The sequence below is a fragment of the Dermacentor variabilis genome, chromosome 1 (genome assembly GCF_050947875.1).
Source record: "Dermacentor variabilis isolate Ectoservices chromosome 1, ASM5094787v1, whole genome shotgun sequence".
Classification (NCBI taxonomy): Eukaryota; Metazoa; Arthropoda; class Arachnida; order Ixodida; family Ixodidae; genus Dermacentor; species Dermacentor variabilis.
Window position 1 is genome coordinate 242,571,102 of NC_134568.1, and position 14,136 is coordinate 242,585,237.

The following is a 14,136-nucleotide window of genomic DNA, read 5'->3' on the forward strand; positions in this document are numbered from 1 at the left end:
CAGATTGACTACAATGTGTTCTAAAGGAACCAAATATTAAACATGGCAAGTTTCGGGAGCCTTTACTCGGCCAGCGTGGCCCAAGTGCAAAAACATACTTTGGAATCCCTGACGTCACGCTGACGTACCTGCGCTGGGGTTCCGGCGCGAAATTCAAATACTGATACTTGGACCTTCATTTTCTCATCTAATAATCAAACTATTTTTTTTAAATGACTGCCTGCAGGGTTCTCAAACAATGCTTCATTAGTCTAAACTGATTTATTGTTTCACTTTAGTGTCCCTTTATGGGCAGTAAATGACACGCATTTATTTTTTCCAACTGGCCAATTTTTCTGACGTTTTCACGACCCCTAGGGAGTTTCTAAAAATGAAACGTGGACTGTGCAACTGACCAAGAAGATACTTCAAATGGTCCGTGGGGCGAACCAGGGGCGGAAGGAGGACAAGACCAAAAAGGACCTATGTATTGAGGAATGAAAGGGAAAGGATGCGTGCTGCCGCTGTTTTGAAGGATCTTGAGCTCAAAAGACAAAGTGTTGACTGATGCCGAGATGCAGGTGGCCCTCATCCAAACCGAAACAAACTCTTTAAAGCAATGAAACACAACACTGAGGTGTCGTGCGCGGGCTGAGAGTATGTCAGGACAGTTGAGGTTGACTTACGAGCTGTTGAGACAGAATCTCAATTCTAACAAAGTTCGGGCGGCATACTAGTGAGCTTGCTATCAGTTGATAAACATAGCTCATATTCGAAAATATTTCCTTCTGTATGCATCGCCTTTTTATTTGTATTTGAGAATGTCCGACTCCATTTGCGATTTTTTTTAAGACATTTTATTTGCTGTACATTTTACTAACCCCTCCCTTCTATTCTCTTTTTGAATAACATAAACACTACTCCTTAGTATTCAAACTGGATTAAGTCGTTTTTCTTCATTTGTTTCTCATATCCTTACTAGGGAGTCACAGCATCGGGCGACATGGTTTCAGCCCGTCTTGACATAAAACATAGTTCTGCGTTATCAGGGAATTTTGCAAAGGCACTCAGGGAAAACCTGGAAAACTCGGAGAATTTGTAAGTGTCAACTTGGTAGACACCCTGGTTTTGCCACCGTCAAAATGAGTTATACAGTGGAACCCCGTTCATACGTTTTTCACCGGACCGAGGAAAAAGAACGTAACAGCCGGGAAAACGCAACAGTCAGGAAAGCTCCGAAGATGAATGAAAAAAGTGCAGCTTCTACTGCAGACAATTTATTTCCACTGAGTGCGCTTAGAACTTAAAAAAGTCTAGAATGGTGGCTTGCCGTTTCTTTCGCTCGCTAGAAATCACCACACGTTTCTCAATAGCCTGGAAGGCGGCATTGCTGTCAGCGTCGCTGTGAGGTGCGACGTACCTGCGGAGGAGGTCCAGAGCAGCGACGGCTTCTCCAAAGCTAGGATTTGGCAACTCCCCGGCATCATGCGGCTGGTGCTCCTCGTCGTCACCGCGCCATGGCAATGGCAACGGACGAAGGAATATCCGCGGGAAATGTTGCCCTCTTTGGCGTAATCATGCTAACGTGCTAACAATTGTTCAGTATTGCTGCGGAGCGCGCGCGTCCGAGCAGCCCGGTTGCGCGCAGCACGGCGTGGTCTCGTGAGAAATGTAAACAAGAGAGGAGAGCTGGCCCGATAGGCGGAGCAACGCCATGAGCAACGCCAACTTCAGACTTTCCTTTAGCTATAGCTTCACAAAGAGTGACATCAGGGCCTCTCCCGAGTTTCCTTCCTCCGTAAGTCGACCCGTCCAACAAACCATGCGGTGATCGTAATCACAGTGATGATAGTGAGAGCATTTTTCACGAATGGTCACCTAGTGGCGGCCTCTCGAACTGGCGTGCGGCTTTTTGCCGCCAGTTCCATAGCCAAGCCCGGCCAAGCCCGGTCAAAACTTGTCAAAAGCCAAAATGGCGGTTGGAGCGCGTTGCCTACTTTAGCCCAGGCGGGTTCAGGTTGCGATGCATCATGCGGGAACGTTTTCACAGCTACTACTTAACAGCGGGGTTCCTTATACATTGGATCCTATGGAAGCTATGCCGGGACCGGATGAAAATGACGTAGCAGCCGGGAAAACGCAGCAGTGAGGAACGTAACAGCGGGGTTCTACTGTATATGAGATGTACTGCAGCCGGATTCCTCTTTTGCGCTTCCCTAAGAACACTCAGCACCATCTAGCACCGCCGCCGCAAAGCCTGCGCATTGCCTCCAAAATACATGGCACGCTGGTGCTTGTACGGGCTCCTCTTGTGCTTTCTGAACACGCTGCGCCATCTATTGACATTGCAGAGAAGTCCACACTTGGCCTCCGAGACCAAAAGCGTGGCAGACCGGTGCCTGCAAACGCTGAGGATTATTCTCTCGATTACCATACACCCAGTGGCACATCTCATGACCTAAGTTGGCGAGAGGTTCATTAAAGTGCGGCACATACTAAACACATTCATGGCGCAGGTTGCTAAAATGTTGGTGTGAAAGATGCTCGTTCAGAAGGTGCACATACCCAGTGCATTTGTCGTGCAGTCTGCTAAAGGACCAGGCTGCTGTCCTTGAGAAACACTTGTGAGACGGGTTCGATTACGCTCAATATTGGAAAAATTTGATGGAGCTTTTTTTTGTCATAGTAGAGCGGCACATTCCTAGTGGCACATACCTTGTCACCCAAGTTGGCGTCTAATACATTCATTGAAGAGCAGCACACATTTACTGGCACATACCCAGTGACCCAAGTTGGCATCAAAGAAGTTCATTGAAGACCAGCGGACACAGAGTGGCACATACACAGTTCTCCAAGTTGGCGTCAGAGTTTCTTTGAACAGTGGTACCTACCCAGTCTCTCATCTGTAGCGGCCCATGTTGGTGTGAAAGTTCATTGAAGAGCTGCTCATATGTACACATTGCCATTTACACAGTGACTTAAGTTAATGGGCCTCTTCGATTTTCCACTTCTGGCTACCCACGGGCTGCCAGAGCCAGCCAGAGCGTCATCGTTTTTCTCGGATTGCTCCGCCCACCGCGCCACGCAGTTCTGCTGGGCATTTGTTTTACTCGGGCTGGATGGTACTGGTACCCGCGGGCTGCCTCGACCATTTGGTCTGGCTGCTCTCTGGAAGTTCTCTGGCTGGCAGACGACGGCTAAAAGAGGCGATAGGCACTCGCCGCCATCTTTGTGGGGATCTGACAGATTGCAACACGGGTGCTTCAGGACTTAAATTTACCTCGCTCAGCCAACTGTCTGCGGTCATCTTCAGATTTCCTTACTTCTAGTATTATCTTTTTAGGTGCTAACATGCCGTTCCGCATTGCGAGGTGGTGCAATACGAGCGGCGTTGAACCGTTTGAAGCTTTTGTGTGTGCGTCCCATAAAGGCTTCTTCCTGGTGGTGATCAGCGCGCTGCACTTACATGCGTGCATGTTATCTGCATCGTGTTTCGTGCAAGTTGTATACTCTCGGACAACTTTTCTTGACTGTGAATTGAAGGCTACGGAAACTAAGCGCACCTATTTCATCGCTGCTGGAAGTAGTCCCGCAGTTTTCTTCGTGTTTTCTTTCGTGGGAAATAGAAAACAATATTATTTTTGTTTTTTACAGCACGTAATTTGAAACGATATGTAACATTCACCAGTCAGCTATTGGTATTTTATTGCTCTTTAGTTTGCTCTTTCGAGTTTTCTCACACTCGAAACCGTCGCACGTTTTGCACGTTCCTCAAATGCAAAATGGCGCCCGTGTCTTCTGGTGAGTGTTTGTCACTTTCTGTCCCGCCAATCAACTCCCCTGGAAGGCTGTTGATCAATGTTAGCAACAAACGACTGTTGAAGCACACACACACACAAAGTGTTTGCAGTGTCTGCGCAGAAACCAAGCGAGCCCATCTGGAAATTGCAAACTTCGGAATGTACAAACGAGTGAGCGGGCGAGCTGACTGCTGCGCCGGCTCTGTCGACGCCAGCATCGATTGCGTGTCCAAGTCCTAACCGATATCATACGGCTGCTTCGGAGCTCTGACGCAGGCTGCGATGCTCGCTGTTCAGAACTTGGTACATATTGGATCTGAATAAACATTGATTCACACCGAGTTAATTGTATCTGCCTTCACTAAAGTAAAGAGGTGCGAGGTCGGTGAAACCGAAACCGAAGCGGAGCGCGCCCGGACTACATTGTGTACGAATACAGTCATGTGCAGAAGCTCCGCCCCCGTAACTTTCGCTTCGTAGCCAAGAAAAGTTGCACGCGAGTATAGACACTCATTCACACACATTGTGGTACCTTTTTGGTTCGTCTTTCTCTGGTGGTGTTCCTTTTCACATATCACGTGTACGTATGCGGCGATATCTCCGTTTTCTGCAGTTAGCGAAGGCGTTGCAGCTCGAAACCGATATGTGTTTGAACTGCTGGCCGTTGATGTTAAGAATGCACTGGTTGAGTAATAGGCACACGTAGATTAGCTTATTGCTCTCATGATCGCGACCAATATTGTTTTTTGTGTGAAACCTTTTGCTGGTCACAGGCAGCGTGCATTTTCATGTGCCAGCTGCATCCCCAGCTCTTTCTGGTGAAAATGAGAAGCACCATCAGCCGAAACAAAACTTGTTGAAATCGAAGCCCAAGCAGGTCGGCGTGAAATTTTATGCCTATAAGACGTACCCGATATCCTGCTTTTTGCCAAGTGATGACACAATGCTAACTCGTCAGTGTCGCCAGTGGGCGACAGGATCGCTGCAAGCAGGGATCCTCGAGCGATTGCATTCGGGGATACAATCACTTGCACGCGATTTCGTGTATTGGCATCGGACGCGTCGAAGGCTGTCTGTTGTGCTGTGCAAGGTGAGCTTGGCCCAGTGCGTGTCCTGTGCTGAGTCATGCGGAATCTCACGAAAGTGATCGTAGCCCTGAATGCAACTACGTATATATTTTCAAGTTGGAAACACATAAATGGGCCGACTACGCCGAGCACGCGCCGGGCGCTGCCATGCTGGTAGCATGTTTACATTTCGCCAGCTGTCCCAGCATTCGATTTTGCAAACTTCGACCAGATTCGGATTGTCTTGGGATCCCAGCCCATGTGACTTCCTATCCGGACCAGAACTAGTTGGCTGCCAGAACTCCGAAAATCGAAGAGGCCCAGTCTGACGGTTGATTTCAAACCCTGTTCTTACGGCGCAGCAGCCTGATGCGCTACCCATTTGACCATGGACTACTCAGTGTCAGCATATTCTTGCAAAGTTCTGAAGCATGATGTGTGAGATGGTAACAACAGGCAGGTTTGCCTCGGGAAGCGAAAAATGAATCTGCACATTAAACGTGCCTGCAGTATCAACACACACTGACTTGCACGTACCAGAAACTATGGGTTTCCGCGAGTGCAGCTGTTGGGCCCGATGCTAAAGGCTGCGGCAGTGAGTTATGTGCATGGACGGGGAGGAGGGACACACAGTGAGAAATTAAAATTGTCTGCCGGCACCACGACTCCAATGCAAATTGTAGCCAGCAGAGAAGCGTCGTTCACTAGGCACATTGCTTGATCGCAGTGCCCTCACAGCCCTTAGGAACAGGTCCTGCCTGGGTCAAGGAAGAGGATTTGCAGGCCGAACAAGTATCTGAATGTTGGACTGCACTGTATAAGAAAGATGGCGTAAATAGCCAGCATTTATTGTACAGATCATATACACTCTATATGTATGCTGAGCAATCTCAATGTTTAGAGGTATGCTTTTTCCAAGTGAAAATAATGGTAACAGTTCTTTCTCATTTCCTGGCTTTGCTTGCCTATTCAAAGGCAGCTGCCCAGTTCAGTGTTTTTAATAGCACTCGTTGGCAAGTTACTTTAAGCTGTGACCTGTGCAAACCAAATGATTTAAAGGGACACTAAAGTGAAAAATGATTTCTTCTGCATCAGTAAATTACCATTCTACAACACCAAAAACACCACTCTTACAATGATAAAGACGTTTGGTAAGCCAGAAAAAGCGCAAGAACGAAATGCGGGTGGCGACGCCTACTGAAGTTCCCGCACCTGGGGGCTGTGACGTCATGGATTTTGATGGCATCTTCAAGGGCCTACTAATTATGTATAGCACTACAGATTGACTACAATGTGTTCTAAAGGAACCAAATATTAAACATGGCAAGTTTCAGGAACGTTGATTCAGCCAACGCGGCCCAAATGCGAAAACATACTTTGGAATCCCTGACGGCACGCTGACGTACCGGCGGTGGGGTTTCGGTGCGAAATTCAAATACTGATGCTTGGACCTTCATTTTCTCATCTAATAATCAAACTATTTTTTTGAAATGACTGCCTGCAGGGTTCTCAAACAATGCTTAATTAGTCTAAACTGATTTATTGTTTCGCTTTAATGTCCCTTTAAAGGCAGTGATGTGACATTGACGCTGAAAAAAAAGGTTATTTTGGAAATGGCAGGAGCTGTGATGTGGTCAGATTTATTTATTGATTTATGGGATTCATTTATTATTGATTCAATGTGAATGCGGATGCATGCAGTTCGAATCTATTCATTGCTTCCTTTGTATGTAATATTTTTTGCAATGAACCCTTAGGATTTTTACATCCGGTTGTGCTGTTCGCGGGTTCTTTGCTTTAATCATAACTTTTAGAGTTGAACCCATCATAAAGGAGGTATCATTGTATGGTCTTAGCTCTGTCGTTACCGCACCTATAGCAATGGTCAAATTGATCAACAGTTTTTCTGCGCATTGTGAAACATTTCCATTAGAATGCTTCTGCAACATCATGCACTGTCTGAATTGACTACTGATCTTTAATTATTTGTTAGTGACAATTTTTGGCAGATTGGGGAGCCTGGAAAAATAAAACCCGCTGGAGGTATTGTCAGAGCTAGCCTCCAATGCTCCTAGCACTTCCTAAATAAAACCACGGAAAATGTGTGCTTTCGTCGCTTCGGCAACATAATTTTTTGTAATAGCAAAGACCATCTCTCTTGCTACGGTATGAAGTAAAATAAAAACATGCAGGCATTCAGTTTGCAGGTTTTATTATTTCTCTAAACTTTAATTTGTCTATTGAAGCAACAGATTAAACAAATAACTGTCCTGTGTGTAGGGGCTCCTGCACGATTGATGTCGACTCTCCGGCTAGGAGTGCAGCGCCTGCGAGGAGAAGGACAAGCAGCGTTTGGTTTGAAGTTTAGGGTCTTATGTAATACTTAGCAGACAAGATTGTTAGCATGCATTGTATGCACTGCGCTTGGCAGCTTGAAATGGCCAGACCTGGTGAGGGGCCTTTTAAAGTCGGACCACATGCATCCTTGCCAGCGCGTGCTCACTTCTGGTCGCTTCTGCCTAGACACCTTGGCAGACATCGGTTCGTGTTGAGCTACTGATACGTTTCAAAGTGCGCAAGCTGGCTGTGACTACTATCCATTGGTCAAGCCATTGCAAGACAGTCAGTCTACACCACGTAGCATGGCCAGACTGGAGCATATAAGCGCAGATTCGCACTCCAGCCCTGTCATGCACAAAGCAAATGCGGCACGATTTTTTGACTTCGATAAAAAGGGATTCATGGCTCCTTTAAGCAACACTCCACATTACTGTACACATACTGAGCAAATATATGGGGAGGCTGCAGTGCCGGTTGGACGCATACTAGGCCTTACTTGCAAAGAAAAGCTGGCTCAACAAAATAATCTAGTATGAGGAGGCTTCTGCATGCTCCCTGACCTGACAGCCATTGCTTCATGAGCCTAAAGAATGCAGTAAAATGCAAACCAGGTGCCTGCTGCAAAGACTAAAAACAAACAATGGGGCCTTACCAATTTTCACATTTGCAAAGCTACTGCTTTTCCACATAGCATGGGCCTTGCTATGGCTTGTATTGACGCCAACAAATCTTCATAATTTTTTTCTGTGATCTGAGTTACAAAAGTTGGGAACTAGGTCACAATTTGTATATTTGACAATTTTTTTTACCGGTTATTTACTTTCAGTCATGTTCTTTGATGTGCTTCCTTGAAGTTTCACATAAGAATCTCAAAAACTGTCCGATTACTGCTTTACATCAATTCAAAACACCAGTGACTAGGCTATAATTTTAGGTATCGCAATATGCATTGCATCTACTATGTCTTGAAATAAAACTAAAATAAATAAATAAAAATAATATATAAATAAATAAAAATAATATATAAATAAAAATAATAAATAAATAAAATAAAAATAAAACAAACCACCGAAAACGAGCACATTTCTAGTGGTAACGAAAGGTTAGTCATTGCCATTATTTTATTACCTGTGTATTTTACACAGCTCACAGTGACTTGTTTTTGGTCCCTTTTACAGCGACATTGCGTACTTGGCTATCATCTATGTAACTGACCATGCAAAGTGCACATTTACTGCTTTAATCTTTACATTAATTGACTTGGAATTTTGTATTTGTAACATTATTTTCGCTAAATGTTAAATGACATTACTCATTGTTTGCTTCCTTCACTGTCCTCTTTATAGAACTATTTTGACAATGCACCATTGATGAGTGTACCTGGTCGGACGCATCCTGTGGAGATATTCTATACACCGGAACCTGAACGAGACTACCTTGAAGCAGCCATTAGAACTGTCATTCAGATTCATATGTGTGAGGAAATTGAAGGTGACATTCTGCTATTTCTGACAGGCCAAGAGGTACATCACTTTTTTTCACCTTACTTGCATTATTTGTGTTGTCAGAGCTATGAAGGATAAAAAGAAATGAGGTTGTTGTAACATTTATGTGAAGATACTTTTCTGATCACATGTAATGGTGACTACAGTAAGAAAGAGTGCTTCCTTGTGTTCTTGAGCTTATTTGGTATGAGTAGCTGGGTAACTGCAGCAACCTTCATGAAAATGTGCTCTTTCAGCACCTTATGGCAATGAAGCTACCTCTGACAGTAAGCTGTTGCTAACACAGCAAACACGGTTATGGTTTCGTATTCGATTGTAATGCGCAGGCAACATTCAAACCCATTTTTGCGTTGCATTCGTGTACATATGGTATGTCAGAGCCATGATTTACAGCACTCAGTTTAGCTTGTTTTTGATCTGTTGCACATTTTTCCTGCTTGTTGTTTCAGGAAATTGAAGAGGCATGTAAACGACTGAAAAGGGAAATTGATAATTTAGGGCCAGATGTTGGAGAAATGAAGTGCATTCCTCTCTACTCATCATTGCCACCGAATCTGCAACAGCGTATCTTTGAGCCGCCACCACCTGCCAAGGCAAATGGGGCCATTGGCCGAAAAGTGGTTGTGTCAACAAATATTGCTGAAACATCCTTGACCATCGATGGTGTGGTCTTCGTGATTGACCCTGGTTTTGCCAAGCAAAAGGTACAGGACTTCTCTTTTAATGCTATCTAGGCATTATCTATGAAAACTTATTGAGACTGCAAAACTTCAGACAAGAACCATTGATTACAAGGCTGTGTTTTCTTGTTGGAGTGGTCCCAAATTTAGCACAGATGCAAACTGTGTGATTACACATGATACACTTGATTTTTTCCAGCTCACAGTAGAACCCCTCTAATATGTTTTTCATGGGACTGTGAGAAAAAAAAAACAGTATACCGGAAAAACGTATTACGCGAGCACGGTGCTAAAATTATGCGAACATGCTGTTACATAATAAAACACACTGTGCACGGTTTTGCCTCCAGAAGATTTACAGTTGCCAACCAAAATTGTATTCAACCTGGACCACCCAAAGTCTGAAATATGGGATTGATAAAAAATGAGTGACTGATTGTACAAGTGACTGAAAAAGGTTTTGTATTATCAGATGATCACTTTCGGGGCTAGATTCATGTTTGTGATGTGTGACTAGTGACTAGAACATGCTGTCTTATCATAGTCCTAGGATAACTGTCGCCTGTCGACGTGTCTGGTGCTACGAAATAAATTATCTTCGAAAGTGATCGTCCGAGAATACGGCCAGAGTTTTTTAGCATGTTGCTGCTCACATGCGCTCCTGCATATTTCGATCATTGTCAGGCTGTCGCTACAGACATGAAAGTGCAGTCAGTGTGTGCACTGAATCTTCATCCCCTGCCAACATAACAGAAAACGACCGAGCTGCCAGAGCAGTATAATTGCGAGTTTCTTCACAACAGTGATTGTCTTGCTTAATTGCTGCCCTTGTTGGTACAAATATCGAGGGGTCGAGTTGGCACCACTTGAAAATGCTTGGAAGTGGCCCAGTACTGTGTCGCTATTTCACATGTAAATGAACAAAAGCTGCATGCATGGAACTCGCATGACAGTAGAAAATGCAGCCTTTGCAACTTTTACCAGCTCAGCTTGGGCATCTGGTTTGGGCATGGTCACTGACTAGTGGATTGCCTAGGCTTCGCTGGTTTCTGTTTCAAAGAGGTGCCAGCAACATTCCTGATGGTGTTTAAAAAATACTTGTGCGATTTCTGCTTGATTCTGTGGCCAAGTTAACATGTGGTCGGGCGGGCGGAGTCTGAATATCGAACGGCACACTGCATGGTGTCCGAAAGTTTGTAAATTTCCGCCAAGATCATGGCACATCAAAAGAATGCATTGGTGGTGGTCGGAAGTGCACAGATAGGGGGTGTCTAGCATGGTTGCCATTTCCTTTTTAAGATTTTTTATGGTATAGACAGTATACTTGATATTTTTCTTGTAATTATACGCTACAGTATTTTGCAGTAAGGACAACAATGTCTACAAGCTTTTTGCTGGAGCCGGGTTTCAGCGATGTTCTACCCGAGAAAACATACAAATAAGAAATGTAACAATGGGGTTCTACTTCACTACGTTTTTGAAGATGGGAGTTTTCTACTGGAGTTAAAGCTCAATTCAGAGAAGTAATTTCTGCATGAAATTTTTTTAAAGCAAAATTTTCGTCACCCTGAGAGTTATTTATTGCTATAGGCTCACACGTGTCCTTCGTGCGGTGCAGTGCAGTGCATTTGATATTCCACATTTTTTGAACTGGTCCTTTATCATTGAATGGGGATGGGTGGCTCATGCCTGGACTTAACACTTAGCTAGTTCCTTCTGCGATGCACGCAACACTTCAACATGCCAGAAACACATGAGGCAGCTCTGTTGTAGCTTAGTGCATAAAGTGCCAAATTTATTCAAATATGAGGCGAAATTTTTTCCCCAGAATCCTTAGCCTCTCATTTTACATGTTGGGCTGATACATTCAGTTACTGTTTCAATATGGTGGCAGCAGCACCAAATTTCCAGCGGACTAGATTTTTTCTTTCTTGGTCCCCCATCTGCACCCTCACCTTATTGCCTGACCACTTTATAATTAAATAGATACAGCAGATTCTCTTCTTACCAAGCTGGGTCATAATCAAAGTGGCAGGTCATCGCTGCCAACCAATGCCTATACGAAAACTTCTGTCGACGTGTTGAGTTTGATGATGCCGACTCTGACAGTAGTAAGCTGTTGACCTCGCCACAAATTTGATTTCAATTTTGTTCCCAATTGTACCGCACCGGCATTATTCGGACCTACATATTTGTTTTGGAGGAGAGCTGCCCATTAGGATTGGGTAAATACCATAAGTGTCTAATAGTTCGCTGTCATTTTCACTTTTAGAATTTTGCCACTGAGGGTTGGCTGAAAGTCTGTTTTCAGTGCTTTCACTGTCCTGTAGCAACACCAAAACAACATCATTGAGTTGCACACATGCTGACCAGCCAAGCTTGAATTACCATGTATACTCGTGTAATGGCTGTACCCATGTAAAATCTGCGCCCAAAACTTTGTAGAAAGAGTCCCCCCAAGAATATATTTAAAAATTACACGTGTATAAGCTGCACCATTGATTTTTGAGCATGCTGGCAGTGTTATCTGTTGTATGGTGCAAGAATTCTTAAACTTCCTTTTATATATATATATATACCAGGGTGTCTACCAACCGGGAGAACCGGGAATTCTCAGGGATTTTGAGTAGTCTGGAAAAACTCAGGGAAAACTCGGGGAATTTGTCTCTCTATCAGGGAAAATTAGCTGTAATATTATTGAAAGGGTCGAAAGTCGCGGTAAAGCTGGCTCGAGCAAGACAGGAATTGTAATGAATCGTCTGTGACATCCTGATGGCTGGAGGAGTTGCCAGTGTACAGTCAATGACCGACTTTCCGGATTCCCGATAATTTGGACGGCTTCGTGGCACCACCACCACGTACACCATAGAGTCAATGTATCAGAACATCTGAAATTTAGTACGCAAGAACTCTTCGCCGTCCGATTTTCCGGACGTTTTGCCATGACCGCAGGTCCAAAACGGCATTAATAAAAGCCGCCACTGCTTCCATTTTGATTACCTCGCCGCCTGAAACCGGCGCTCTCGCACGCAGATCCGCCGGCAGCCGTAGCCACCGCTGCGGCAACGCTAGGCCTAGCTGCTTCGACGTTCGCTATAAAGCTTCTTGTCGTTGGGTGCAGTGTTCTTTATTGAAAGAATTCGCTGTTTTCAGCAATGGCACTGACTCCGCCTTTGCGGTCCTTGCGATTGACTTAGAAGCTTGGAAAGCACGGTGTGATGCCTAATGCCGGTTTCCGAAAGTCATCTTCGCCTCTGACAGGAATGTTACTTGGTGAAGCATACGCAAAAATATTGCAGTGAAGCGTAACAAGCGTGCGAAGGGGCTATTGCCACGGGACACAGTATGTATTCCTTAATTATACACGCGTACACCCCGTATTTCCTATCACAGCATGAGCACCGATATGCCTGATACGTGTATCGACAGGCCTTCAGAGCGTTTTCGAATGTGCCTGTGTCGGCTTGAGCCCTTAAGAGCAGTAAATGACATGCATTTATTTTTTTCCAACTGGCCGATTTTTCGGACGTTTTCGCGGCCCATAAGGAGTTCGAAAACTAGGACGTGGACTGTGCAACTGACCAAGAAGATGCTTCAAATGGTCCGTGGGGCGAACGAGTGACGGAAGGAGTACAAGAACAGAAAGGTCCTACGCATTGAGGAATGAACGGGAAAGGAAGCGTGCTGCCACCGTTTTGAAGGAGCTTGAGCTAAAGAAACTAAGTGTTGGCTGATGCCGAGATGCAAGTGTCCCTCATCCAAACCAAAATAAACTCTTTGAAGCACTGAAACACAACAGTGAGACGTCGTGCGCTTGCTGAGAGTATGTCAGGACAGTTGCGGTAGATTTACGAGCTGTTGAGAATGAATCTCAATTGTGATAAAGTTCGGACCTCATACCACTGAGCTTGCTATCAGTTGATAGAAATAGCTCATATTCGAAAATATTTGCTCTTGTATGGATCTCCTTTTTTATTCGTATTTGAGAATGTCCGACTCGATTTGCAATTTTTTTTCGAAGACATTTTATTTGCTGTGCATTTTACTAACCCCTTCCTTCTATTCTCTTCTTGAAGAACATGAACACTACTTCTTATTATTTAAATTAGATTAAGCCGTTTTTTATAAATTTTTTTTTTATATGCTTACTAGAGAGTGAGCGCATTGGGCAATATGGTTTCAGCTCATCTTGACATAAAACAGTTCTGCATCACTCAGGGAATTTCGCAAAGGCATTCAGGGAAAACCTGGAAAACTTAGGGAATTTGGAAATGTCAACTTCGTAGACACCCTGATATACAGTCTACGCTCATTACAATGGACCCATGTACAACAGGCTTTTGGATATAACGGACCATATTTCAACCTTAGTTTGGTCTGCTTATTTGATTAATGCAACGAAGTTCGCTTTTAACTGACTGCTCTACAACGGACTATCAGCTACAGCGGATGAAATTAGCGGCAATTTTTGTCAAAATCTGGGGACTTTTTCCATGTCGACATGGACTGGCAACTGACTTGTGAGGGTCAGCCGACGATCGCGGCTCAATATTTTGCAAGGGAGGGAGGAAAGTGAGGCAGAAGCGAGAGCTGTCTTTCGTGCGCAAGGCACGGAGGGAGGCGAAGGAAAAATCGGGCTCCACTCTGATGGCTGCTGTTAACAGCGCGGCCACGCAGGCACCATATCTTTAAAACGAACTGCGGTGTGAAAAAGTCCGCCCCCATGCGAGCCTCATGTTCAAAGTGATCTGTGATGGGGACAAAG

The 14,136-nt window shown here is 44.6% G+C and overlaps 1 protein-coding gene across 1 annotated transcript in view; it reads left to right on the forward strand.

Moving 5' to 3' along the window:
• Dhx15 (DEAH-box helicase 15) overlaps positions 1–14,136 on the forward strand; it is an 87,772-nt gene that overhangs the window by 22,409 nt on the left and 51,227 nt on the right. The window contains exons 5-6 of the mRNA XM_075672493.1: positions 8,533–8,709; positions 9,141–9,395. Of these exons, the coding sequence (XP_075528608.1) occupies positions 8,533–8,709; positions 9,141–9,395 (432 nt within the window). The remainder of the gene's footprint in view (positions 1–8,532; positions 8,710–9,140; positions 9,396–14,136) is intronic.